At 38.2% G+C, this 23960-nt stretch overlaps 2 protein-coding genes across 12 annotated transcripts in view; both read left to right on the top strand.

The window, feature by feature from the left end:
* The first annotated feature begins 8 nt into the window (after positions 1-8).
* On the top strand, positions 9-17533 carry PMS2 (PMS1 homolog 2, mismatch repair system component). 2 transcript variants are annotated; one of them, XM_073362153.1, is made up of 15 exons: positions 9-163; positions 1495-1634; positions 2677-2763; positions 3653-3755; positions 5674-5857; positions 6613-6780; positions 8575-8672; positions 9490-9589; positions 10414-10498; positions 11003-11155; positions 11884-12802; positions 13421-13588; positions 15477-15577; positions 16590-16759; positions 17129-17533. In XM_073362153.1, exons 1-15 carry the CDS (start codon positions 9-11, stop codon positions 17267-17269), a joined length of 2772 nt encoding a protein of 923 aa, XP_073218254.1. In that variant the 3' UTR covers positions 17270-17533. The 2 variants fall into 2 exon arrangements, with proteins under 2 accessions (XP_073218254.1, XP_073218255.1); XM_073362154.1 differs by lacking the exon at positions 6613-6780 and having other exon boundaries at positions 49-163; positions 17129-17531.
* A 402-nt stretch (positions 17534-17935) lies between these two features.
* LOC140918229 (radial spoke head 10 homolog B2-like) overlaps positions 17936-23960 on the top strand; it is a 40533-nt gene continuing 34508 nt past the window's right edge. For 4 of the 10 annotated variants that reach the window (XM_073362145.1, XM_073362144.1, XM_073362141.1 and 1 more), the window contains exons 1-5: positions 19018-19449; positions 20451-20814; positions 21665-21740; positions 22342-22410; positions 22871-23044. In XM_073362145.1, the coding sequence (XP_073218246.1) occupies positions 20558-20814; positions 21665-21740; positions 22342-22410; positions 22871-23044 (576 nt within the window). In that variant the 5' untranslated portion in view covers positions 19018-19449; positions 20451-20557. Of the gene's footprint in view, positions 17989-18472; positions 18509-19017; positions 19450-20450; positions 20815-21530; positions 21550-21664; positions 21741-22341; positions 22411-22870; positions 23045-23960 lie in introns of those variants that run through there. The other 6 variants (XM_073362142.1, XM_073362143.1, XM_073362149.1 and 3 more) reach the window with 6 other exon arrangements.

The raw sequence follows: 23960 nt of genomic DNA, 5'->3' as shown, positions 1-23960 counted from the left end.
AGTGGCCAATGATCGCGCGGGGGTGGAGCCTACAGGAGTTGTGCTGCTGTGGGCTCTGTCCCAGGCGGCTTAACGTTAGCGCGCTGCTGGCCTGTGTCCCAGGAGTCCTGCCTGGCCGCCTGCGTGCCGGGAGCAGAGACTCTATGGAGGCCCCGGCACCCTGGTGAGGCCCGTTCCCCGCGGTGGGGGGAGGTGCTCGTGACTAGGAGGCGTCTGAGGGCTCCTCTCCCTGCACCCGGAGGTGGCTTCATCTTCCCCTCGGGGGTGGCGCGCGCGGGGCCCTCCTCCGGCGGCGCGCGGCCGTGCCGTGCTCCCACTATGCCCTTCTGGCACCCTAAAGCTGCATCAGCCAGTCAGCCTAACACACTAAGGGGGGAGATGAGAGAGGGCTATAAAATCATGACTGGTGTGGAGACAGTAAATAAGAAAATGTTATTTACTCCTTCTCAGAACACAGGAACTAGAGGGTACCCAATGAAATTAATAGTCAGCAGGTTTAAAACAAACAAAAGGAAGTATTTCTTCACCTCAGGCACAGTCAACCTGTGGAACTCCTTGCCAGAGGATGTTGTGAAGGACAAGACTATAGCAGAGTTCAAAAAAGAAAGGTCCATCAATAGCTATTAGCTAGGATGGGCATGGATGGTGTCTAGTCTCTATTTGCCAGAAGCTGGGCATGAGTGACAGGGGATGGATCCCTTGATGATTACCTGTTCTGTTCATTCCCTCTGGAGCACCTGGCATTGGCCGCTGTCGGAAGATGGGATACTGGGCTAGATAGACCTTTGTTCTGACCCAGTGTGGCCGTTCTTATGTAGATGCTTGGTATGTCTACAGAATTACTTTTTTTGTCAATGTAGTTAATCCATCTCCATTAGTGGCAGTAGATAGATCAGTATAAGATTTTTTCCATTGACACAGGTGTTTCTACTTTGGGGTTAGGTTGACCTAACTATGGTGATCATGTGGTGAAATTTTTCACAGCCCTGAGTCAATCTAATTATTTAGCGCTGGTCTACTGTAGAAACTTATATCAGTATAGCTACATCTCTCAGGGTGTGAAAAATCCACACCCCTAAGAGACCTAGCTATACTGACCTAACCCCCCAGCATAGACAGTGCTAGGTTGACAGAAGAATTCTTCTGTTGATCTAGCTACCAACTCTCAGGGAGGCAGATTACCTCTATGGATGGGAGAAGCCTTCCTGTTGGTGTAGGTAGTGTTGCTGAAGCTGTGCTGCTGTAAATGTTTTAAATATAGACATACCCTTAATCTGTGGTAGGCTAGTGCAGGGTCCGTTCACAGCCTAGCTTGCCGCAAACTAAATGTTTGCGCAGACAAGCCCTAACACTCATGAGACTGCACTGTAGCTGGAAGCCTCTACTTGGTTCTTCACTGTGTGTTTTTAGTTGCCATAATTGCGGTGAGGGAAGTAGTACTGAATGATAGCAACCTTTTTCACATCTAATTCTTAATCGCTTTTTTTCTTTTAGTGCACAGCCTGCTAAAGCCATCAAGCCTATAGATCATAAATCAGTTCACCAGATCTGTTCAGGACAGGTTGTACTGAATCTAGGCACTGCGGTGAAGGAATTGGTGGAAAACAGTGTAGATGCTGGAGCTACTAATATTGGTAAACTTGTTATTTTAATTTCATGTGAGACTAACACTTGGTACTCATATACTGCTTTGTAACTTCTGAGTGCTCTGCACCTGCAAACAGTTCAGGACAAATGCTTTGCATTTGACCAGGTATGTTTATAGCCATTTTACAGATGGGAAAACTAAGGCATAGAGCATTTGGGGTCCCAGTTCTACAGTTGGATGTGCAGAGGCTGTAGTACTTTATTTCCATGGCTGGGTCCAAAGTAGAGTTGCCCAATGTTATATAAAATTAATGGGATTACTATTGTGTAAAGTTAAGCATAGGCATAAAAGTTTGCGGGATTAGACCTGTTTTGGAAGCTTGCTGCAGCATGTCCTACACTGCTAGAAAACCAAATGTAATCAGAATCTGACATGGAATCCAGCCTAGTTACCACCATTTGATGGCTGTTCAGTGGACTATCAGAAATTAGTTTGGTTTAAGTCTAGTTCCCAATGGACAAGTTTCCGCATCACAAAAATTACAGCCGTAATTAACGTTAACTGATACTCTCATCAGAGATACAAGGTGAGGTAATATCTTTTATGGACTAACTTCTGCTGGTGAAAAAGACAAGCTACACAGAGCTCTTCTTCAAGTCTCTGCAAGGAGGCCAGGGATCTGGATGGAGATGGAGACTCAACTATTAGTGTATCATGTGTGAAGTGCTTCCTCCATGTTAGAGTTCAGACATGTTAACAAAGCAGCATGAGGAAGCTTGTGTTGCTGCTTATTCTTAACCTCTTCCAAGAAACAGAGGATTTTAGGGTCCAGGCTGGCAACTTTTATGAGCAGAAGACTCTAATATGTGCATGAAAATTTAAAAAAATTGAGCTAATCTAGCAGAAAGTACAGGGTTGATTTGGAATTGAATAACTTAACTCTTGAAAGCTGTGAATCTTGTTTAATTTGATTCAGAAAACAAATGGCTGTTGAAGAGTTTACAATGCATTATTGACTTTGTGATGCTATACATTCTAAATATTGCTCATGAACACTGAATGAAAACCATCTTTTTTACAATTTTTAGACCTAAAGCTTAAAGATTATGGAACAGATCTTATAGAAGTTTCAGATAATGGTTGTGGAGTAGAGGAAGAAAACTTTGAGGGCTTAAGTAAGTTAAATTCTTCACAATTTATGTTTGTTCTAAATGTTTGAGAATATTTATATTAGGTATAAACTGTGATTTATCTGTCAAACTGATAACTGCAGTGAGAAAACCACTTCTTTCTTATAAAATTCAAGTTTAATCTCTTTAAGATGTTACTTAACCTTTCTAGAATGACACATGTTCCTGCAAGAGTTGTGGTAAAACTAGTTTTATTATCCATCCTGGTGTCATTATGATTATGGTACATACACATGTGAAGACCAGAACCTAATTATGCCTTAGAGTGGGGTGAACAGTGTGTGTGCGTGTAGGGGGGGAATTGTTGCATATGTTTATTCAGAGTCTCAAGGAAATTTTGATTCAGCTGTGTTCATTACTCTTTCATGTTCACTTTCTTTAAAAGTTCAAGCAGTCACATTTTACAAGTATAACTATTAATGAAAAATGAATTTGAAGCTTGAATATTTGCTGAAAGCGAGCTTGAAATTGTATATTTGAAGTAAAATTTTCAATTTGTAGATTTTAAGTCATCCAAACAGGAAGCAGAAACAATACTATGTGACTTATGTAACTAACCAACACTTCAAAAATGGCAAATATTCTCAACAAACCGTTTGCAAAGGATCTGCAGACTAAAATTTATTTACTGAAGGCATAAATAATTTGGAATTACATTGGAGAATTTTGCAGATTATTTGCAAGTAGAAAACGGGGGCAAAAATAGTGAATAGTTGGTTAATTATCTACTTGACTCTACTATAGTTACATAAAAGATAGTATAAGCATCAAAGTTTTCTGTTTCTTTGGGAAGATACAAAATATACCTTCATACATCAATGTCATTTTGGAAAGATATGATACAATTACACATATTTTAAATACATTTTTCTAGCTCTGAAATATTATACTTCCAAGATACAAGATTTCTCTGATCTAATGCATGTTGGAACATTTGGATTTCGAGGTGAAGCTCTGAGTTCACTGTGTGCGTTAAGGTAATAATATTGTCCTTCATTAGTTATTAATGAAACAAGACTTTGGAAACTTGTAATTGGGTTATTTCTCAACTAAACAAGAACCCAATTATTTGTTTTTCTCCTTTATTATCTTATTTTTTAATTGGGTAAATTTGTTGGAATTAAGATCTCTTTGCAATACAAAAATAACAGTTTAATTAATGTATTAATTAAATTATTAATTTATTTGTTAAATTATTACTTACAATATTTAATTTATTAATGATCCAGACCCAGCAAATCTGGACAGGATTAAATTGTATTATAACTTGGTTAAAAACAAGTTTACCTTGATATAGTAATCTGCCTAGTTTAAAGAATATTTTTGTAACGCGGTTACAATGCACGTGGATGAGACCAAACTCTGCTGGGTCTCATGTTATTCAGTTGAGCTGCAACCAAATTAACAATTGTTAAAATGTATTGTTTTGTTTTGTATAGATATTCTATGGAATATATGTTCAGGGACAATCCATTTAAGCGGTGATTTTTCTTCTTACCACAAATAACTATAACTTTAAATGGAAAATCCAATAAGTAGTACAATGTTAGAACAGCAGTAGCTATGGTTAGGTGGAAGGTTGTCAATTTTTAAAGCATCCCTATATAGTAAAGTACTGAAGGCGTATAGAAGTGCATTCCTGAATCCGGGCCTACATTAAGGAAAAAAAAAAGACCATTCATACTCTAATTGCAAAAAACCCCAAGATGTCCTTTGGCTCTTTTAATGTGCAGTATCCTTCATTGTAAATACAGTGATTTATCATGTAAACATAACAAATTAGTGGAGGCTTCTGCAATTATTGAAGACTGAGTATCTTGACTCCTGCAGTTATAACAGTTAGATATTTATTGTGATCTCCCAGCATCCAGAGACACTTTAATTGTGAATAACCTCCTATTAACTTAGAAGCGGTCAACTTTCACAATTTACAGGAATCTATTGAAATATGTAGGACTCAGCAAAGCATTCTGTATAAACCTACATGGCTGAATAAATTGATCCAAATATCAGTGATTGATGAAATAATGTTTTGAAATTGACATAGATTTATCCCAAACTGCAAAGACTGCCTGAATCCATTCAGCATCCACAATCCTTTTTAGCTGTAAGTTCTGTATAAAGGAAACAAATTGTTCAGATAACACATAATTGATGCCCTGATTCTCCAAAGAGATATGCACTTCCTTAACATGAAGCATCTGATTAGTCTTATTAAACTCACAATTTTAAAGTTAAGCACATACATAAGGCTTTGCAAGGGCTATGTTTTGCAATGCATTTTGATCCTCAGGTGCTGTGCAAAGGCAAAGTATTATTCTTCAAACATTTGCTTTTTTGTAGTTTGTAACTCTTTAAAACTTTGTTTTATGATTTCTCTTGAATTAGCTGCGTGTTGGAAATAAGTGCAGTGTTCCCATACAGTCTTGTGCATCACAAATATTACAGTGTTTTGTGATTGCATTAGAAAAGTAGTATCCAAGTAGCATGAAATCAAAATCAAAAGCCCAACATCATGGTCTATCTACAAGATGTATGTAAGGGATAAGAACTTAGATTTTTGCATTGTAACTAGGAAAATTAGGAAGGTCTGCACAGTGTTGTTTGTGTTTTTATGAATACTCTTGGTTAAAAATCTTAAAGGGGAAGTGAAATTTGCTTCTTAGAGAATTTATTTGTGGTACGAAGTTTCAATCCAGAACAAATATTTATCTATTAGAAAATGTTACAAAAGGGAGTTAATAATGTAAACTCTGATTTAACCTTAATTAAAGTTGTGTGAATGGTGCTGGCATAATGTGAATAGAAATACCTGAAGTTTTCGGTACTGTAGACGGGATAAAGAAAAGCGACTGTTTAATTAATAATCCTATTGCCTCTTTTTCCCTCTTCCAGTGATGTTACCATTTTTACTTGTCACAAATCTGCAAAGGTTGGAACTCGTCTGGTATTTGATCGCAATGGAAAAATTACTCAGAAAACTCCTTACCCACGACAACAGGGAACAACTGTTAGCGTGCAGCAATTGTTTTATACCCTGCCAGTGCGGCACAAGGAATTTCAACGAAATATTAAAAAGGTGTAGTGAACTGGAAATTCTGCTTTTAAAAAATGTGATAACCTGCAAATCTAAACCTTGTAAAAATAAATACAGATAATTTAAATACATATAATTCAAATCATTCTTTCCTTTATATCTTGGTATACCTTAGTGCTAGAGAGAGTTGATTAGCTCAGACATTTTATTCTAGAACTTTATCTCTTTCAACATAAGTAATAAGATGTGGTCTAAGATTCTTCTCTTTTCAATCTAACTTCTCATTAGTGGTACTAACATTTACTTTAAGTGTTGGTTTGATGCATCTAAATCTTGCATACTTTTTCATCTATCGACTCTATATTTACATTATAATATTATACAGATCTTTGTGAAATAATAAAACGGACTCTCCCTTTTGCCTTCCTTACGTATTTTACACAGATTTTATGTAGAACTACATTAACAAAACTTTCAAATTTGAGAAAGAAAGCAAGATAGGAATGAGCATTGCATAATTAAAATTTGAAAATGTAGTGTTTTAAATTACCTACTTAATATATATCTTGTAAATATGGTTTAATCTTCCTCTTATTTTTTGCATGTAAAAATCAAACTGTTTGCAGGGTTTCTGGAAGTTGTAGCTGAATCTCAGAATAAAGCTATACAACCCGGTTTGGAAGTGAGGAAAAAAATGTGACGTACGCAAAGATAGACATTTTAAAATGTCTAAATAGGATAGCCTATTAATGTGTTTTCTGTTTCATAAAAATATTCAATTTTTGTTTCTTTAATAGGAATATGCAAAAATGGTCCAAATATTACAAGCATACTGTATCATTTCAACGGGAGTTCGAATTAACTGCACCAATCAGGTTGGCCAAGGGAAAAAACACTCAGTGGTGTGTACCACTGGAAGTTGTAGTCTAAAGGAAAACATTGGAGCAATATTTGGGCAAAAACAGGTAATACTGTAGGAAAGGGAGAAAAAGCAGCTGCAAGAATATGTTAAAATCTAATTAAATACAGTATGAATAAAGATGCTGTATAAACCATTATGCAGGAAGCTGTCTTAAGGTATAGGAGGAAGAGTGTAATAATCATTGTGCTCTAGCACACCCTATAGTTTGAATAAGAGAGTGCAGTTTCCACAGACTGCTTTTTTTGTTTGTTGTCACAGTTTTTTACCTTCTTTGCAGAAAGAGAGATACAGAATGGTGGGATGAGCGTAAATCTTAATACCTCTGTTGAGACTGGTAAAATTAGTATTCTAATAAGTGCTTGAGAGAGATTAAGCCTGGTTATCTGTTAATTTTTGTGATATATGGACCACAGGTATCCTCTCCAATCCTCAAAAGCATAATTATAAAAATGTTAGCATGGTGTGCTGTGGAAGACTCGCTTTGCAGGGTAGAAAGATGTCTGAGTTTTGCAGCCTTTCGCTATGATATTTAGAAGCTTATTCTTTAAAGTTGTGGGCTATCTTCCAAACTGGAATAGCAGTCAGCAGATGTAGACATTTGCAGCTTGATGCTTAATAAATGTTTGCTATAAATAAATCTGTTATAACTATCTCGTGGAAAGAAGTAGAAAAAGGAAGACAAAAGCAGTAAATGCACTCTTGCCCCCAGCCCTATGTCATAGCTATCAAGCATTTTTACTCCATTGGCTGGTGGGGTTGCTAATGAGTGATATTGTACTAAGTATCTCCTCCCATTCTGGGGCCCATTTGTGCTATTCCATGCAATGCTCCTAACTCCTGTTCCTCCTGAGAGTGAGTGTCCAGACCAAAATGTAATTGGATGTCCTCCATGGGTCAGCCAACTAAAATGTTAAGTTACATGTATCTATTTATATACTACTGCACCTTTAAGACCAAAGTGCTGAATCAAAAACAGAAAAAAGTATGTGTGTCCTAACTGAGAAACTGCATTAAGATTTGTTTCAGAGTAACAGCCATGTTAGTCTGTGTTCACAAAAAGAAAAGGAGTACTTGTGGCACCTTAGAGACTAACCAATTTATTTGAGCATAAGCTTTCGTGAGCTACAGCTCACTTCATCGGATGCAAAGCTTATGCTCAAATAAATTGGTTAGTCTCTAAGGTGCAACAAGTACTCCTTTTCTTTTTACATTAAGATTTTTTTATTGAAGAAAATTATATCTGTGTTTCAGGTACCTTGTGTTTCAAATGGGATGTCTTATAAATTGTATTATCATTCATTCAGAACATACAAATTTATCTGATGACGTTGTCTTCTGATATGGCATGAATCTTGATTGGCTCATTTATGGCTGGGAAGTCTGAAGCTGAATAAATAATACTATTTTTTCCGTCTTGAATAGGCTTAGTGAGTGAGTGTTGGCATGAAAGGGGGAGCAGAACACTTAACATTGGAATTGTGTGTCAAATACAGGTTAAGAAGAAGAGTTTGTTAGGGATTTATACTTTTGCATGTGCTCTTTAACAGTGTAACTATAACCTGTTGTGTGCTTGAGGGTACTTCCTTTGTTCAGTCTGGCCAGTCATCTTTTAAAAAATATAATTACCATGTGCCAAGTTGGTTGTGATCCTGACAATAAAACAAGGAACTGAAAAGAAGGCCATAGTTATAATTGTTTAATCAATTATCATCTTTCTGACTGAAGTTAAACTTTAACAAAGGCAAAAATGAATGAAAAACCCACTGACTTTAAATCACTAAAATGATCTTTGATGTTCTTGCACCAAGGAATAGCTATGAATTTAAATTTCTTTCAGTTGCAAAGCCTCATTCCCTTTGTTCAACTACCTCCTAGTGAAGCTGTTTGTGAAGAATATGGCCTCAAATCCACTGATACGCCACAGAATCTTTATTCGTAAGTGGGAAGCCACTGCTGTCAGAAATGCATTTTAAGATGGTAATTGATTTAAAGGAAATCCAAGGTTTCAGGTGGTTTGCAGTGACTAGAAAACTTAGAAAAGCACAGTTGATACCTATCACATTACAACTGTGGAAATAAATAATTTAGCTTGTTTTACGTAGTTTGTTTCCATGTTACAACTCAGGATTAAGATTAAACCAGTTAAGTGTATGTGGAGAAGGAGGGATGGGGCTGATATTTCTTGGTTTACCCTAATTTTCTGCTGAATTAGTGACCACATGTAGTGTTCTGAATAATTATATATTATGGGTCAAATTGTGCCTTCATTTATGCCTGTACATCATCACTGAAGTCAGTACAATTGCCTGGGTGTAAGACAAGGTAGAATATGGTCCAACTTGAGTAAAGAAGTTCTTTTAAATTAAAAAGTGCAGTTTTTTAGAATTTATAATGGTTAATATACAAGAGATTTGTGAACAACCATATAAATGCTTGGGTTTACCGTGTCCTCAAAATCAGTGTCACAGTTGACTCTCCTTAAGGCAGAAAAAGCATGAATGCAGCTTTTTCTGAAGTCAGTGAATGCTACTCTTTCAGTTGGCTGGAGAGCTTGCTAGTGGTAAACTATTAGCCTTTGCTAAGCTGGGGTGAGGAGCAAAGCCACATGTAGGTATTTACTGAAAACATGTAATAGTTTTGGCTTTTAGTCTGGTCAGAAATGTTCCTCTATAGAACTAGCATTGACTCTTAAAAGTTTCTAGTCTTCCTTTCTTCTATTGAGCCCTACCCTTACAATATTAATGTTAAACAGTATTACAGGCTTCGTTTCCCATTGTGATCATGGTGTTGGAAGGAGTACAACAGAGAGACAATTTTTCTTTGTCAATCAGCGACCATGTGACCAATCAAAGGTACAGTTCTTAATAATATTGCTTATAGTTAGGCTTGGAAGGATTAGATTTTTTATCAGTAGAAGCTGGTAACGTTGATTTCATCATACACAAACCAATACAAAAAACTCCATAAAAAATAATCAGAATTTACAGACAGGCAAAATAAGAAAAATGTTGCTTGAGAACTTAGTGTCATTTAAAGATATTTACTTCATATATTTTGACAGTTTTGTGTTTTAATGGTTATAAAGCTTTAAGTTTTTAAATCTCAGCCTCCACTCTCCCGTAATTGTCTGATCCCCCCCATAACTTTCTGCAAATGTGAAAATTTAAGTAGCTCAAAATCTAAATAAATGCTTAAAACCCCTAATTTTGTATAACTGTGAAAATTTTAATCGGTAAAAATTAAAAATACTTTAAAATAAACATCAATAATATTGTGTCAAAATTTATTTTAAAAAAGCAATTTCTGCCAACCCTGCTTACAGTTGCTTGATTTCCTTGTTTCTCTTTTCCAGTTTAGACCTAGTAATTGTTGTTACTACTACTTTCTTTTGTATTGATCTAGTAAAGGAAAGATATAAATGTCTGGTGGTTGGTCAAAAGAGTCCCCGGAAATGACCAGATTAGAAACTTGTACATATAGGTCTTATCCTACAAATACTTACTCACTTTAGCTTCTTTGTCCACAGTGGGACTATTTGTGTGAGTAAAGGTCTAATAATGTGAATAAGAATTTGTGAGATCATGCTTGAAGTCTGTTTATTACTGCATTAGATAACATGTATCAGTAAAGAATAGAAGTAAGTAATGGTATCACTTGTTCTCTGTGTTCTGTGCAGATTTCCAAAGTTGTGAATGAAGTTTACCACATGTATAATAAGCACCAATATCCATTTATCGTTCTTAACATTTGTGTAGATTCTGGTGAGTTCTTCTAATCAATCTCCATTAACCTTTGTAAAATGCTAGAAATAATAAATATGTAACATATGCAATTGCATAGCTTTAGAATCATTGGGGTTTTAAGTAGCTTTTGGACTAACTAGATGAGTACTTATTATTGTGTTGTGAAGATGTTTCTGATCTATCGGAACATGTTCTATTATTGTTTGCACACTAACCAGAAGTAGCTTTCTATGCCAGTCTAGACCAGGGTGAAAAAGGCAGTCTGCTGGGTAGAATTAAATATTGTGGAACTTAAAATGTCTTGCTATGCAGAAGCAGTATTTTTCACCACCATTGCTGGATCTACAGGTAGTTTTGTAGTGTTGTATTTGCAGCCATATTATCCATATTACCAGTGGCTTTTGGTTTACTCTGTGAAATAAAGAGGGCAAAAATAAGGGAACTTCAGTCCAAGGATGGAAAGAACAAAAATATAGTATAATTTAATCTGAAATATAATTAATAGCTTTTCTTTATTTTTAGAGTGTGTTGACATCAATGTAACTCCTGACAAGAGGCAAATTTTACTGCAACAGGAGAAGGTTTTGTTAGCAATTTTAAAGACCTCTCTTGTGGGAATGTTTGGTAGCAATGTCAACAAACTTAACATCAGTCAAAAACTGCTGGATATTACAGGTACATTAATGTTAACGCTGGAAGTCACTGTGGGTGTGGCAGATGTTGGAGAGCTCAGAACGATGAAAAAGATGTATTTTTAAAATTAACTTTCTGATAACAAATATGCCTACTAATGAAACTGACAAGCTTATTACCAGATTTCTAGTCCACAGTTTGTAGTCAGACTCCAACAATGCAGAGTATGTTGTCAAGATTGATCTGCCATTAGTTTCAAACAAACAACCCCACCACTATCACCATATACATACACATCACACAAAAGCTTTTCAGGCTTCCTTTATACATAATAAAAAAGCAGCTTTGGCTGCAAGCCTAATTTCTTTTTTATATTTTCCTTTGGTTGCCTTTAAGTAAATTTGGTGCTGGCCTATTTGCATCTTGGGAGATGAAGTCCCTTAATTATCCACTGATCAGGTGTAGCACAAGCATTTGTGGTGCCAGATTCCTCACTGCCCTCCATTGGATATGAGATTTATTTAAAAAAAAAAAATGATACTGAACAGCCATCAAATGGTAACAGCTTTCAGCACTGCTAACCAGGGCTACGTTCAATCTGGTGACCCAGAGATTAAGGGTTTGTCGATAGTGGCTTGTTACCAGTCTCTCCTTTCCACATCCCTTCCCCCAAATGAGTCATTCAGTCCCCCAAATGTTTGATGTTTGTTTTGTTTTTTTAAGTTGCATTTAATGAAAATCTACAATTTACTCCATTCATATTTTATTAGGTAACTTCAAAAAGATAGTAGCAGAAGAAACAGAAAAGCCTCAGACAGGAATGCTGCTTGATTCTGCAGCCCAGAATCCAAAGAGAGAAGAGAAAAGAGCAATGACTATTGTCAAATTAAGAGAGTCATTCTCTCTCCATCAAATGACAGAGAGCAGCTTTCAGAGCCCTAACAATGTTGGAAATCAACACAACTCCCCGGGGAAGAGAAAACTTACGTCATTTCTTAACACTTCAAGTCCTGTAAAGAGTGCAAAGTCCATCTCCAGCAAGGAATCTGAACATTGGAGGCAGATGGACTCAAATACATACTCAGTTACTAGCAGAGATTTGAGGAAGTTAGAAAATGACACAGATTCTGGATGTGGTAGCACATCTGCAGAGTCAAATGTTGGCTTTAGTACTCCAGAAGTTGGTAGCTGCCTCAGCAATGAAAGTGCAGGCAGTTCACCTGAAGAAGAGTTCATTATTTCAAAAGAGGAGCTTCAAAGTGTATGTCTTGAAACTGTCGAACTTAGTGAGGAATCATTGGAATATGATGCCAAATTTTCAGAGGTTGAACATGAATTGACCCAAGTCGGTGAACAGAATGAACTGAGTGAGTTACCTCAGCAAGCCAATAGTTTTCCCCCAAATGTGAAGCGTTTTAAAAGCGAGCAAGCTAATTTAAAGGCAGCCAGCTGTCCAGAACTGAGGAGTGCTGAGAACCATGCATCAGTGCCACACGTTGATGTACCAATTGAAATTAAAAAGAAAACTGTGCCACTTGAGTTCTCTATGAGCTCTTTAGCAGAAAGAGTAAAAAGGCTAATACAGCAGCAACAGAAAAAGGCAGAAACACAGAATTATAGAAGATTTAGAGCAAAGATTAGCCCTGGAGACAATAAAACAGCAGAGGACGAATTAAGAAAAGAAATCAGGTATTTTGCACCTTCTTGTTAAGGTATGTTAACCAAATGATAAACAAAGTTGATGAAAAATATAGGTTAACAGTATTTACAAGAGAGCTTTGATCTGCTTGTTAATTTTGGAGATGTAGGTTTATATATGAATGACAAACCTACATTACTGTGTCAGCACCTTTTTGGCAATTTGTTTCATCAGGTAACTCAAGCTTTTGCAAACATGTAGGTCCATGTAGAATATGGTAATGTGCATAATAAACAGCTAGTGCGTCACATTTTATAAACTCCTCTTTAGTAATAATCTGGAGTATGTTAAGTGGTGTATCCAAAAAAACACCAAACTTACAATTATTGAGGTATTTCTCTGGTGGTATTCTGCTGAGTGGAGCCCATTATTCATGTTGCCTCTTCTAAAATACTGTAAAGTTTGGGGGTGGAGAAGCTTTGGAGATGGACTGAGTCAGATGGGGACTGGACAGTGAGGGTCTGAGACACAGATATTCTTGACAGTAAATATTTTGGTTGTCAGTGGTGTAGAGAGGCCTATCCCTTCCTATTGAAAAGGAGGCAGGTAGCTCTAAAATCTTTACATGTGAGTTATAGTTTATAATCTGTTTGTTTTTCTATATACAGTAAAGAGATGTTTGCAAAAATGGAAATCATAGGTCAGTTCAATTTAGGGTTTATAGTAGCCAAGCTGAACTCTGATCTCTTCATAATTGACCAACATGCTACTGATGAAAAATACAACTTTGAGATGTTACAACAGCACAACATTCTCCAAGGTCAGAAGCTGATAGCGTAAGTGTCTTTAGTGTGTTACTATTAACATTGGTTTGAAACAGCTGGAACCTAGTATAGTAAATGGATGTAGTGAAACTCCACTTCCAGTGAAGTAGATTGTAATGCTCTGGAACTTTCAAGTACAGTTTTAGTCACGTTGAACTTCTGTATGATGGGTTGGACCCCCCCCACCCTTCGGGGATGCCATCTGATGTCCTGGGGTTTCATGAGCTGCACCTGTTCCACCAGCCTGGATTCCCTCTCCCTGTTTTGCTGAATTAGGCTCTCCGGCCTCTTGCGGCACACATACGCAGGTTGGGTCACACCCAGCTGCAGACACAGACTGAAGTCAGCTCTGTGTGAGAGGATTCACCCAGCACTCACGTCCTCACCCCTTTTGGGGAATAAACCCAAAATAATACTGTCTTGCACTGTATAAAAAGAGTGCAAGCTCATAAAAATTCACCTTCTCCCTCAATAGGAAGAGAGATATGGACACCTTCTTGCCCCCACCCCCAGTTAGACATTGCACAAACTGGGTTTAATAATAAACAAAACAAATTTATTAACTATAAAAGGCAGATTTTAAGTGATTATAAGGGATAGCAAACAGAACAAAGCAGATTACTGAGCAAATAAAACAAAACACGCATACTAAGCTTAAGATCTCAGAGACCGGTTTCAAGAAGTAATTTCTCACCATAAGTGTTGTTTTAGGTAAGTTGCAGAGTTCCAGTAGCTTAGAGTTCTAGTTATTTCTTCTTACAGACTGGACTCCTGTCTCAGTCTGGACTCACCCCTGCCTTTCCCTTCAGGTTAGTTCCTTTGTCCCTTCAGATTCTTTCAGCAGTCCTTCTTGGGTAGGCAATGGAGGAGAGTCCAAATTAACCTCCTCCCCAGCCTTAAAAGGGATTTTCCTAAGGGGGGAAACCTTTGTTTGATCCCCATCCCCCTACAGATGAAAAGTACCAGCAGTGTCCAAGGTGGTATTTTGTATCAGGTGTTCTTATCACCTGACCTGGTAGTGTCTCAGGAAGGAGAGAGATTAGTATCTTCACAGTCTTATTGTTTCTTCCTAATGGCCCATCAAGGCTGTGACGGCTGGTTGTCTGGTGGGTATCAAAATGTTGTAAATAACTTGAGAAAAGCCTTGAAGCTTAAGGGACAAGTTTAGCTGAAGATTAGTGCAGAATCTTAAGTAAATACGTCAAGAAAGAAACATTTGGTATGAATATTTTATAGAAAAGTCTCGCTGGAATCTGACAGAAGAGAAGTGTGCATGAGGAAAGGAGAGTTTTAGGCTTCAGTACATTAAAGCACTTAAGCACATACTTAAAATATAAGCATGTGTGTAAGTACTTTGCTGAATTGGAATTATAGGACCAGATTCAAAGTCCTCAGAGTCAGAGTCTGTCCATTGAACTCATTTGCCTTTGATCAGGCCTTTAGAGAGGATAAGGCAAGCCAAATGCTGGTACTGTGTTTCTGCAGTTCTCAAAAATTTTAAATTCTCCTGAAGTAGGCTTTATAGCAGTTGTCATGGCTTGACAGTTGCAGAACCAAATTTCTGCTGCATTTCAGACTTGGTCACTCTGTATTAGAATTTTGGAATTTTATAAGCTTAATGCAATGTTTCACAGGAATTTTAATAATCATACTTATGTAGCACCTTACATATTCAAAATGTGTTATCAATATTAATTCCTACAACACCCTTTAAGATAGGCCAGGCTCACTCTTAGAAGTGCTGAACATAAACCTGGGTAAAACCCAGAGAAACTATGGGGATATGGACATAGTGCCTAAGTGTCAGAGCCAGGATTTAATTGTTTTTAATTCTGTTGTCATATTACACAACTTTGTAATTTGGTTTAAAATATATATTTATTTTTTTCCTCTCTCGTAGGCCACAAAATCTTAATTTAACTGCTGTAAATGAAACCATATTGATTGAAAACTTGGAGATATTTAGAAAAAATGGGTTTGATTTTGTCATTGATGAAGATGGTAAGTTTGGATCCAGAATCACTGGAACTAGAAAAGTTTACAGTTTTCTTCTTCTCGCTCAGTAAACAAGATTAAGTTGATAGAACTTGTCAGTAGTATTGCAAAATAAGGTCTTAAATATTGACTTGCTATATTCAATGCATACTGTTTTTCTTCTATGATTCTTGAAAATATTTAATGGAAAATTATAGAATGCATATTTGTTTAAGAAATTGGATTGATAAAGAATTATATAGACTCCTCCAGTAATTCTTCTTAGCATGTGGTAGTGACCTAACAGACCCCATTGCCACTCTAAGAGATATTGAGTTTATTCTTCTTGCATTGCATCAGTAAAACCCTTGTTTTATATGTAACAGGATTACATATAGGCAAACAAATGATCTGATAGAGAAGGGAACAAACAGTTGGGATTACTGGGTTCTCTTTTTGGCCCTAGTACTAATTTGCTTTGTGGTTTTGGGCAAATCACTTAATAGCTAAGTGCTTAATTTTTTATCTGTAAAAATGGGGATAATACTTGTTTATCTCAGAGTCTCAGAACAAAAAGCACTATGTAGTGTAAAGTATTGTGTGCCGTAGAGGAAAATGTCTGTTATCCCTTGTGGCATTTTTCAAGAACATACAGGCCATGCCATTCACCATTATACATTTTTAAATTTCAGAAATCTTCAAGGGTTGTTATTTTGTTTTTGCCAAAAATAGCCATGGTAATTAGATTTTGTTTGTAAAAGTTTGATGATTATTTTTAGTTACACAACTTCAAAAAAAAACTTTAGACAGTCAGCTCTTTCAAGCTGTCCAGTTTTTAAAATGTTAGAATTTTTGTAAAATTAGAAAATCTCTCAAAAGACTGTTTGCTAATTAAATTTTAGTACTCACATAGGGATCATTATGGATTGACTTATGGAAGGAGCATGTTTAATTTTTTACTTATTTGTCAAACAATAAACAAAATGAAATGTTCACTTGCATTGCTAAACTATCTTGCTTTTAAAAAAAAATCTTTCAGCTCCTGTAACTGAAAGGGTTAAGTTGATTTCCTTGCCAACAAGCAAAAATTGGACTTTTGGTCCACAGGACATAGAGGAGTTGATCTTCATGTTAAGTGATTGCCCAGGAGTCATGTGTAGGCCCTCTAGGGTCAGACAGATGTTTGCGTCTCGAGCTTGTAGAAAATCTGTAAGTGTTGCATTTGATGTATATTTACTAGTATACACTGTATATTTAATTGGACTGTATGTTGCTAGTGGATTTTGACACCTAACACCCTTGGTCCTGATCCTGCTCTTTTGTTCCAGTGTAAATCAAGAGTAACTTCACTGAAGTCTCTAATTAGACCAGTTCTAGTACAGCTAAGGGCAGAATTAGGCCCTTTGTATATGGTCTTAAATGAGATTTTGATTGTCCTGTAGGTCTCTTGATTTTAATGTCTTGCACAGTATCTTATCTGCTGCTGTAATTGGAGAAGTACAGCTTTTGAGAGCAATTTGCCATAAGGGAGAAAGAGAAAATATCATTGTTAAACTTTGTTTGCATTTTTGTTCACAGGTGATGATTGGAACTGCACTTACTGTAAATGAGATGAAGAAACTGATCACCCACATGGGTGAGATTGAGCATCCTTGGAACTGTCCCCATGGAAGGCCAACTATGAGGCACATAGCCAATTTAGATATGATTTCTCAATAATAGCAGCCCCTTGTGTGTATTTTATTCGTGTTTTTTACTCTTAATTCATTGGCAATGTTATTAATCCACTTCTTTTTGAATTACAGATTTTATCATAAAACTTTTTTATTTTGTCAAAGAAGTGACAGTTTTAGCCATCATTTTGCATATTTAAATGTTACCTGAACAACACAGGCATCCTGTAATCTTTCTTTATTACTCCTATATAAAGACATACCAGAACTTACTTGTAAATACATTCCTTTTGTCATGGCTGGCCCTGCATATTACTTTTTTTTTTTTTTTTGATAGCTGAGATTTAAAAAATAAACTCTTTTATATGGAAGTTCAAAACTTTAGGTGAACACTCTTTATAGAGACTGTATTATGGTATGACAAAGAAAAATTATATATCTTAGGCTATAGTGCCTCTTGTGTAACCGTTTCAGATAAATCACATTTGATGTACAGGGGAAAGTATTAAATCATATTTTCTCTTTTCACTATTAATTGCAATTCAGTGTTAAGGTTTTTCTGATGTTTAGTAGTGAGAAACATTAAACACTGGTATTAAGAAGAGGATGGTATGAATTGTGGACCTCTGACATCTGCCTCTGCCTCTTAAGCAGCATCTTACTGAGCCTTACTCCATAAACATTCTTTCAAGAAAATATTCCTTTTCTGAGAATGAAAGCAAGCAACCATCTATCTGACCCCCCACCACCAATGGAAAGGAATAAGTAAGGACATTCTAAAATTAGGAGCTTCTTTCACTATAGAAACAAAGCAGTTGTTATATTGGTTACTTTGGAGCCAGGAGGCCAAAGCCTGGGCTTATTGAAAGTCAATGGCAAAACTCTGACCCTCCGATGAAGTGAGCTGTAGCTCATGAAAGTTTATGCTCAAATAAATTTGTTAGTCTCTAAGGTGCCACAAGTCCTCCTGTTCTTTTTGCAGATACAGACTAAAACGGCTGCTACTCTGAAACCAAGAAAATAGTGTTTTTGTTTACAGCGGTGTGCTAGTACACAGATATCTGTTATATTTATAGAGGAGGATGTTTGCAACCTTGCTTTTGTCCTTGCCAATGGATAGCATGTGGGAATGCAAGGTAGAAGAAGTGCATTCTCTTTGTGGCTATATTATTGAATTGTGTGAAGCGGAGCAGAATCTACTTAAATCTACCTCTGTTCCTTAGTTTCCCAGCATGTGATGTGGGCATGATGCAGTACCACGAATAAGTACTATGAGCTTATCAGGGTAAGCAGTGAACAGTTTAAAGGGGGGAGAATATAATCCATCCAACCTTCTTCCAAAAGGCAGGTTGGGGGCTAGAGCCAGGTTCCTTTACTGTAGAACTTCAGGCCTCCTGCCCTGTATTGCAGAAATAATCTAAAACCATCAGGGTAGTGTAAGCAAATCGAAAGGAAATGTGGGACCACTAGAAGAAAAATACCTCCCCTGGCGCCTGCCTGGCACCAGCTGTGCTGCAGTCTCTGGGGTAGAAAAAAACGTGCCTCCGCAGCTGCCCTGGGGCTTGCAGCCAGCTGGCAGACAGAGGCGGCGGGGCACCTAGGGAGGGGCAGTTCCGCAGCGGCAGGCCGGGGCGTGGCCACGCCAGCAGCAGGCCGGGGCCGCTGTCGTAGGCCCGCCCGCTGGAGGGGGTTGTCCCGGTACTTGAAGGAGGGGGAAGTGGGCGGCGGTCCCTTTAAGATGACGAGCAAGTGGCGTTCTGCCCTGCGGGCGGTTACTATGGTTACAGCGCCGGACGTAGGACGCTGTGGCAGGAGCCGGAGGGACGGGCGCCGAAACCCCCTCCGCTTTGCCCAGAGGCGGCCCCGGGCGGTGGCCGGAACGCCGGGGACTGAGCAGGGGGGCCCTGGCTTCCCGCTGGGTGGTGGGCGGCCGAGCCAGCGTGGAGGGGAGGCCGGAGCGTCGTGCTGCCCGGCCAGCCGTGCTGGGGGCTGCTGCATGCTGAGCGCGCCCGCCAGAGAGGCGCGGGCGCAGCTGTTCCTAGGCGTCCCGTCATAATTTTCCTTCCCGCTTTGTTGTGGGTGCGGGAGGACGGAGAATCCAGTGGCGATACAGTCGCCTCAGGTGTCGTGGCTGAATTGCCATCTCCTTCCAGAGAAGTTTTCTAGCTTGGAGAAATTAGTCTCCGGAATCTCCACACCCCGCTAGCTGTAACAGAACCGCAGGAGGTTTGTAACTGTGTTCCGTCCACCACCATCGTTTTAACTAATATAATTTTACACTTGCTTTAACCAAATACCCATGGGGGTTTAATGAGTGGGTTTTTAATCCCCCCCTACCGAATCATTCCTACCTAATAGAGTGTGTAATATTACCACCTTACAGAATCAGGGATACTAAGCCATGAAGATTTAACCACAAAACAATGGAGTCATGATTCTAGACAACCACATTGTTCCGTGGTTTTCACATAATCTTTTGGGGTCACAAATATGTGGTGGCATTACCTTATTTCCATAAACTGTCATGTTGTCTGTTATAGATATCAGGTTAATCTGTAACCCATTATTTTCCCAAAGAGTATTGGAATCTAGTGCGTTCCTGCCACCCTCATTTCCCTAGAACAGTGGCTCTCACCCTTTCCACATACTGTATCCCTTTCAAGTACTCCTTTTCTTTTTGCGAATACAGACTAACACGGCTGTTACTCTGAAACCTGAGATTTGTCTTGTATATCCCAAGTTACGCTTCACTTTAAAACTACCTAGTTACACAATCAGATATAAAAATACAAAAGTGTCACAGCACACTGTTATTAAAAAAATGCTGACTTATTTTTACCATGTAATTATAAAATAAATTAATTGGAATATAAATATTTACTTACATTTCAGTGTATAGTATATAGAGCAGTATAAACAAGTAATTGTATGAAATTTTAGTTTGTGCTGACTTCGCTAGTGCTTCTTATGTAGCCTGTTTGAAAGCTAGGCAAATATCTAGGTGAGTTGATGTACCCATGGAAGACCTATATGTATCCCAGGGCACCCCTGGTTGAGAACCACTGCCCTAGAAGCTCATAAAATATCTAACACTTTTACTTGGAATACTTTTAGGAAATTGTTGCCATTACCATACAGCAATAAAACTTTAAAAATATTATTTGGGGGGCAATGAGGGAGGAGAAATCAGATTTTTATCATGTTTGCTTTTTATGTTTTCTTTTCAGTTAAATGAGTTCAGATTTTGAAAACTAAACCTCTGATGTAAAAAATAGGCAAAAGAAGCTAAAGCCTTTTGTTCAGAAAAACATAGCTTTGAGGCAATTCAGTGGCAATGGCTAAAGATAAGAAGAAAGATGGCAAAAAAACAGAAAAGTTGGCACCTGCCCCTCCTCCCGCACCTGAGACTTCATTTGAAGGTATTTCTTCAGTTCAGCCATCATATGTCCAGACATCATTGAATCAAGCGGAGGAAGCACAAGCAAGCCCTTTAGAATCCAAAGAAGAATCAAAAGAGGTGGAAGAACCTCTGATCCAAGAAGCAGCTCAGTATTATGAGGAGCCTATTCTCACTCAACTTATTGTAGAAAAGTATGTTTAAAAACATGTCAGTTTAGTTAAAAACACATCCACTAGCTGAGGATTTACGATTTAAGTACCTGTGGTGTGCTTGGTATTATACAAAACATACTCATGGACACGGCTCCTGCCTTGTGGAGTTTACAGTCTAAAAGGCAGATAGACATCAGACACAAATGCACTTGCAAGACAAAGGGTAGTGGTAACTTAGGATGTATGTGTATGCACAAAGTCGCCTGCTCCATTTAAGACCCACTGTGTGGTAGAACACCAGCAGACTGGCTGTGCAAGGGGTGTTGGCATAAATTACTGAAAAGGGAGTGCCCATGGGGATTGGTCCACATGATTATAGTTCAAGTGGCCTTAATACCCCATAATAGCAGTGCTCATCATGGATGGAGAGCTGTATTGCAGCTCTGTGCCCTGGCTGTAGAATCTTGCTTCCCCATCTCATTCACACTTCACTTGCATAAAGCCTGATTCCTCTTGCTTTATTTGGGTAAAATGAATTTCACTGTAAGTGTACATGCAGTTTTCTATATAAAGTGAATACACTAGTGTAATTACATAATATTTGGTGCTGCTTAACATTTAGGGTGCGGTGCATAATGTGCATGGGGGTGCCCACTTCCTGCCAGTACTTTGGTCATGAAAGGGGAGCAAGCCTGATGTTCCACCCAGTAGCAAGATACAGTATATGCTTTCACCCCACCTATTCCAGAATGGGAGCTAACAGGTGCTAACAATGTAATTTGGCTTTTGTCGGAAAATACTGGTAATAGTTATCATTTTTTAACTTCTGTTGTTTCTGGCTTACTTGTAGTGATTTGATTATTTCATCGTTAGTTTGTTTTCTTTGTAGCTATGAAGGAGAAAAAGTCCATGGATTATATGATGGAGAAGGTATAGCGCATTTTCAGGGAGGAAATACATACAGAGTGAGTAGATCAGCATTCTGTTTATGGGTACATCTGTGGCAAGGCACTAAGGGTACGACTTTGCAGCCTGTGGTAGCAAGGCTCCAAGCCTGGGTCAACAGACTTGGGCTTGCGGGGTTTGTGCTACAGCACTAAAAGTAGCTGCGTAGACGTTGCAGCTCAGGCCCTGAAGCCTCGGGAGGGGGAGTTTCATGGGCTGCAGTGCCTGAGTTCCAGCCTGAGCTACAAGGTCTACACAGCTATTTTTAGTGTGGAAGCACAAGCCCTGTGAGCTTGAGTCTGTTGACCCAGGATTGGAGGCTTGCTGCTGCTTGCTGTGTAAATGTATCCAAAATGTAATGGGACAAATTCTTCCCCTGGAAGAGGACATACTGCTACTCCCTTTGACTTCATTGGGAACCGCACAGCTAAAATTTATGTGTATTGAATAGTGGATTCCGTAGTTTCTAAGGGCTGCAGACATTCAAAACTTAGTTCTTTTAATGCTGATAGTTAGAGGGGTTTTAATTAAAACATGTTACTTCTCCTCAAACTACTTAATAGCTATAGACGTAAGTTGTGATACCGGAATAAAAACAATAGTATGTGTATTATTTTGAAGGGCATGTTTTCCGAAGGACTCATGCATGGACACGGGACTTATGCATGGGCTGATGGAGTGAAGTATGAGGTAAAGTGCAAAGTAAATAATTTTAAAGTATCATGCAGCTAATTACATCTATACATGCAATTTATAGGAAAGCATGTAGGTTAGATGATTGCAGGTGGCAACAGAGGCTGTGTATTAAATTTAAAGAACACCCAAAATGTAACTAGAGTTAGTTTGTGTTTTTCTTGTTTGTGCACTGTGAACAGGTGCCTTTCCCAGCTTGCTCTACAAACACAGGGCATGCACTGTAAAGTCCAAACTTGCCTCCTTCCTGTGGTTTGGCTTTTTTTTAAAAAAAATCAACAATAAGATAACATACGGTGCAACTCAGAACTTCTCCTTGGGCCTGGCTGCTCTGAGGGCCCCTCCTTTAGGACAGCTCAGCCCACACCCTAGATACCCTAGATACTCTCTCCTGCAAACGTAACGAGTACTGCTGTCTCACTTGAGCGAGTAATCAATTTATAATTTAATCTCTTAGGGGAACTTTGTAAAGAATGTTCAGATGTATAATGGCCATTACAAATGGCCTGATGGCAGCATGTATGAAGGAGAGGTGAAGAATGGAGTCAGGCATGGCTTTGGCATGTACAAGTGTGGCACCCATCCAGTTTCATACATTGGCCAATGGTGTGAAGGCAAAAGACATGGAAAGGTAAATAAGAAAAGCACTGATGAAAGTATCATCTGGACCAGTGGCATCTAAGATGAAAGTCAATACAGAGGGCTAGCACAGGGCTTCTGCATCACTTATGTGGGGAACTTAAGTGGAACTCAATTGGTACATAAGCCTTGAATTATCCTAATGAAATATCTCTGATGGAGCATATGTTAATTAAAATTAGTGGTCCTGGTGGTGCAAGGCCTTCTTTTGTATTAAAAGGGATAATTTGTGGCAACACCCCAACTTTCTGCTTTAATATTAACTAGTAAATATATATGTTACCTGCCCTTTTAGGAATCTCTAATTAGATGGTCACCAAGCTGATCAAGAGGTGAAGAACCAGAGGCTGTTTCCTAAATAGTGGCAATAATGGCACAAAATACTTTGCTGAAAGAGCAGTTAGCTAAATCCTGCTCCTTAAATGTGCTGAAGATAATAGCTTAAGTATGCTAATAATAATTATGACAATAGCTAAGTCTTTAGTCTAAGTACTGTGGGATTAGCATGCAGGCCTAAATTTTCAAAAAAGCTAGTGATTTTGTGTGTCCAACTTCAGATACCTTAAATTGGCCTTATTGTAAGAGGTGAAAATCAGCACTTTCTGAAAATCAGGCCTTTTTAAGATGTTTCAAGTTGGGCACCAATAAGTTGAGGTACCCAAAATCACTAGTCACTTCTGAAAATTTAGGCCCTTGCGCGTCATCTCTAAGGGGCACTTGAATAGCAGAGACTGCTCTAGCTGTTTATGAACAGGCCAATCTGGACGCTCACTTCTGTATGGCTGTGGAGTTTTTGGTCTATCATAATCATACTTCTTGAGGGTGTTACAACAATGTATTAGTGGATGTTTGTACAGAGTTTGAAATATGTAAAGCTCTATAAGGACTACATTTTATTATTTATTTAT

The sequence above is a fragment of the Lepidochelys kempii genome, chromosome 10 (genome assembly GCF_965140265.1).
Source record: "Lepidochelys kempii isolate rLepKem1 chromosome 10, rLepKem1.hap2, whole genome shotgun sequence".
Lineage (NCBI taxonomy): Eukaryota > Metazoa > Chordata > Testudines > Cheloniidae > Lepidochelys > Lepidochelys kempii.
This window is presented reverse-complemented; position numbering and strand designations above follow the sequence as displayed.

Excerpts from the sequence above, each read along its gene's own strand:
- PMS2 (XM_073362153.1), top strand. The coding sequence starts at position 9 with ATGATCGCGCGGGGGTGGAGCCTACAGGAGTTGTGCTGCTGTGGGCTC. Across the intron at positions 3,756-5,673 it reads AGTTCACTGTGTGCGTTAAG|TGATGTTACCATTTTTACTT; the intron begins GTAATAATATTG and ends TCCCTCTTCCAG. Across the intron at positions 10,499-11,002 it reads TAACATTTGTGTAGATTCTG|AGTGTGTTGACATCAATGTA; the intron begins GTGAGTTCTTCT and ends CTTTATTTTTAG.